The 2,781-nt window shown below is 40.6% G+C and overlaps 1 protein-coding gene across 1 annotated transcript; it reads left to right on the top strand.

Moving 5' to 3' along the window:
- Window positions 1–1,607: 1,607 nt before the first annotated feature.
- LOC119593766 (cuticle protein AMP1A-like) lies at window positions 1,608–2,621 on the top strand. The gene is made up of 3 exons (XM_037942783.1): window positions 1,608–1,704; window positions 1,998–2,194; window positions 2,326–2,621. Exons 1-3 carry the CDS (start codon window positions 1,696–1,698, stop codon window positions 2,492–2,494), a joined length of 375 nt encoding a protein of 124 aa, XP_037798711.1. The 5' UTR covers window positions 1,608–1,695; the 3' UTR covers window positions 2,495–2,621.
- Window positions 2,622–2,781: the final 160 nt, after the last annotated feature.

Genomic DNA, 2,781 nt, shown 5'->3' with positions numbered 1-2,781 from the left:
GGAATTCGATCTCATGATATCAAAGCGACACATGATACATTCTAGCTGTTGCTACGTAAGCCATTTCCATATCTCAGAAATAAGAATGAACGTGTAATGAAATGAAAAAATCGGTACCAAGTTAGACTGTTGGAACTATAATGCTTTATTCTTATTATTCAGTGAGAAAAGGGAGTCTTGGTTCCTCTGGGTTAAGTATATTTAATTCTATGATATCAAGAGTTGCCTGTATGTATGTCCGAGAGATATTTGGCGATGGGTCTTGAGTTACTCTTTTGTCGTGCTATGTTTAGTTCCACCACTGATATGTTATTATCGTACTTTCGTGCTGTTCAGGTTAAGTATAATTTTGCAGTTTGTTCCTGATTATTTTTGCTGCTGATATTGCTGCACTTGATTCGGGTGTATGTGCTTTATCATGCTGTTTTGGTGGTTTTGAAGGTCGAGAGCTCCTGTTTTGCCGTGTAATTTCGTATGGTTCTCAGTATCTGTCGTTTATGCGTAGGAGTACAGGAGTATGTACATGCAAACTAGTGTACTTGCAGGATATAATAAAAAAACAGGTTTATCTGACCCAGTAAACATGCATTGGATATTGCTTTCCTTTCACCTATCAAACTACTACATACAAATGTACATTTATATGTATCCATGACTATATATCATAATCAGACCTCTATCAGGACGTCAGCATCTTAACAGTAAAACATACATTTATTTGCCCGTCAGACCACTATCATTTTCAGTGAAGACGATGCTGGTTCGACCTTCACTGAGCAAGGTGTTCCCGGCGGCCATGAGTAACGGAGTAAATGTACTTGTTTGCTTATGGCAGACTCTCCATGTCTGACGGACGTATGTGTCTGTTGGTCTGTATCTGCTTGTGAGTGTCATCCTCTCTGATTTTTATATTTAGATGTCATTTTTTCATGTGAATTTCCCTTTTAACCTAGAAGCATCTATATTGTCTTCAAGATGTGTACACGACGAGCACGACAATATGGTCGTGACCTACTTATGTCGTATCTCCCTGTTTTGTTTATATTATTGCATATATTTGGTGGCCAAGACATAAATAAAGAATAAATAGTAAAGAGAAAATATGAAATATATGTATTGTTAAGGGATGAGTCCGTCTGTTCAGATAGCCTAATGGGTTTACCATATGCACGAGGTTCTAAATAGGATAATGCATTCGCGTGTTGAGTTTTATTACTGTAGAGTTTCCAAGACTGTTTTACGGTGTGGATGGTTGACATCCCAACGTCCGCGACGAACTTGCTTATTTGAAATTTTGTTCGGAGCTTCACGGAGAGAGACCTTTGCTCCTCGAAACGACTTTTGACATCTTTAAGTACGTTTTTTTATGGCTTGGAAATTTTGAAAAGAGTTATATCTGTGTATATTATTTTTTTCATTTATTGTTCGAAATTCTGATAGATATCTCATTGTCTTATATCGGTCGCTTTCAACAACTACCAAACAAGATACCTGTAGGTTCACCTTCAAATGTTTGTTCTTCAATATCCGTTATGACAAGAAAACAACTCTCTTCCATCCTCACAATATCCAGGATCTCCCCATGCCTTCCCAACCGGAGGAGTGCTCCCCCTTCCCCCATTTGTTGGTTTAGAGTGCCAGTGAGGATATATAAACCTCTCACCCACATGCAAGCAGCATCATTACACAGACACCATGAAGCTGGTGAGGACTAAGGAAACTTAGTTGAGAACAGTCGTCTTGCTTGCAAAGATTTTTTTCTTATAATGTTTAGGGAGATCGATCAGTAACGTAGTAAAATATCTTGGATGAAATCTTTGGGATTGCTTTCGGTACTTGGTCTTTAAAAGGAAAAATTAATGTGAGAAAATTCTCAACCCACGTGAAAATTATTCTGCAGATGCGTTATGCGTTACGTATCGATGGTAAACAGTTTTGGATATTTGTGCGACGTAAAGTATACGAGCGGCTGAGTTAATAGAAATCTTTTTCCATAGATCGTTCTCGCTTGCCTGGCCGCCGTCGCCCTCGCCCGCCCTCAGAAGGACTCTGAGGCCGAGACCGTTTTGGACGAGAGGTCCGACAACGGCGACGGCAACTTCCAATACACTTTCGAGACCAGCAACGGCATCAGCTCCTCCAACACTGGCACTCCTGGATCTGAGGGCCAGAGCAACATGCAGGGATCATTCAGGTAACATGAAGAATCTGTACTATGAGACATGTTTTCAAGTTAATAATCATTTTCAGTTCAAGCTAAATTCTGGACTGCAGAAAAAGATCTGTTAAAAGTCTGATCTTAGACACTAACTTCCACCGTCACAGTTTCCCCCTTCCCGAGGGCGGCGTCGCTGAATTCACCTTCGTCGCCGACGAGAACGGCTACCAGCCTTCGTCCGACCTCCTGCCCGTCGCCCCGCCGCTGCCCGACCACGTGCCCGAACTCCTCCGAATCGCAGAGCGGCAACGCGCCGAGGGAATCACTTTCGATTAAAGTACTTTTTGGGAGACGCATGTACACTTCACTTCGGTTCTCATAACAGCATTCATGTAGATTGACATGGCAAATGTATGCAGTGCATGTACATTATACGCTTGAACATTAAAGGAGTCTATGATAATGCCTTATTATTTACAATTTCGATTTCATGTGAGATATATGTGTTGAGAATTGATAATAGGGTTGAAGTTCAATTGATTACAAAGAAATTAATTAAAAAGTGTGGGTGATCAAATGCAGAATTATAAGGAAACAGGAGAGGCAGCACAAGGAAATTTAAA

The sequence above is a fragment of the Penaeus monodon genome, chromosome 32 (assembly GCF_015228065.2).
Source record: "Penaeus monodon isolate SGIC_2016 chromosome 32, NSTDA_Pmon_1, whole genome shotgun sequence".
NCBI lineage: Eukaryota > Metazoa > Arthropoda > Malacostraca > Decapoda > Penaeidae > Penaeus > Penaeus monodon.
Note: the sequence above shows the minus strand (reverse complement) of the source record. Positions and strands in the feature narration are given on the sequence as shown.

Coding starts and splice junctions, on each gene's coding strand:
- LOC119593766 (XM_037942783.1), top strand. Junction 2,195..2,325: donor AACATGCAGGGATCATTCAG/GTAACATGAAGA, acceptor CCACCGTCACAG/TTTCCCCCTTCCCGAGGGCG.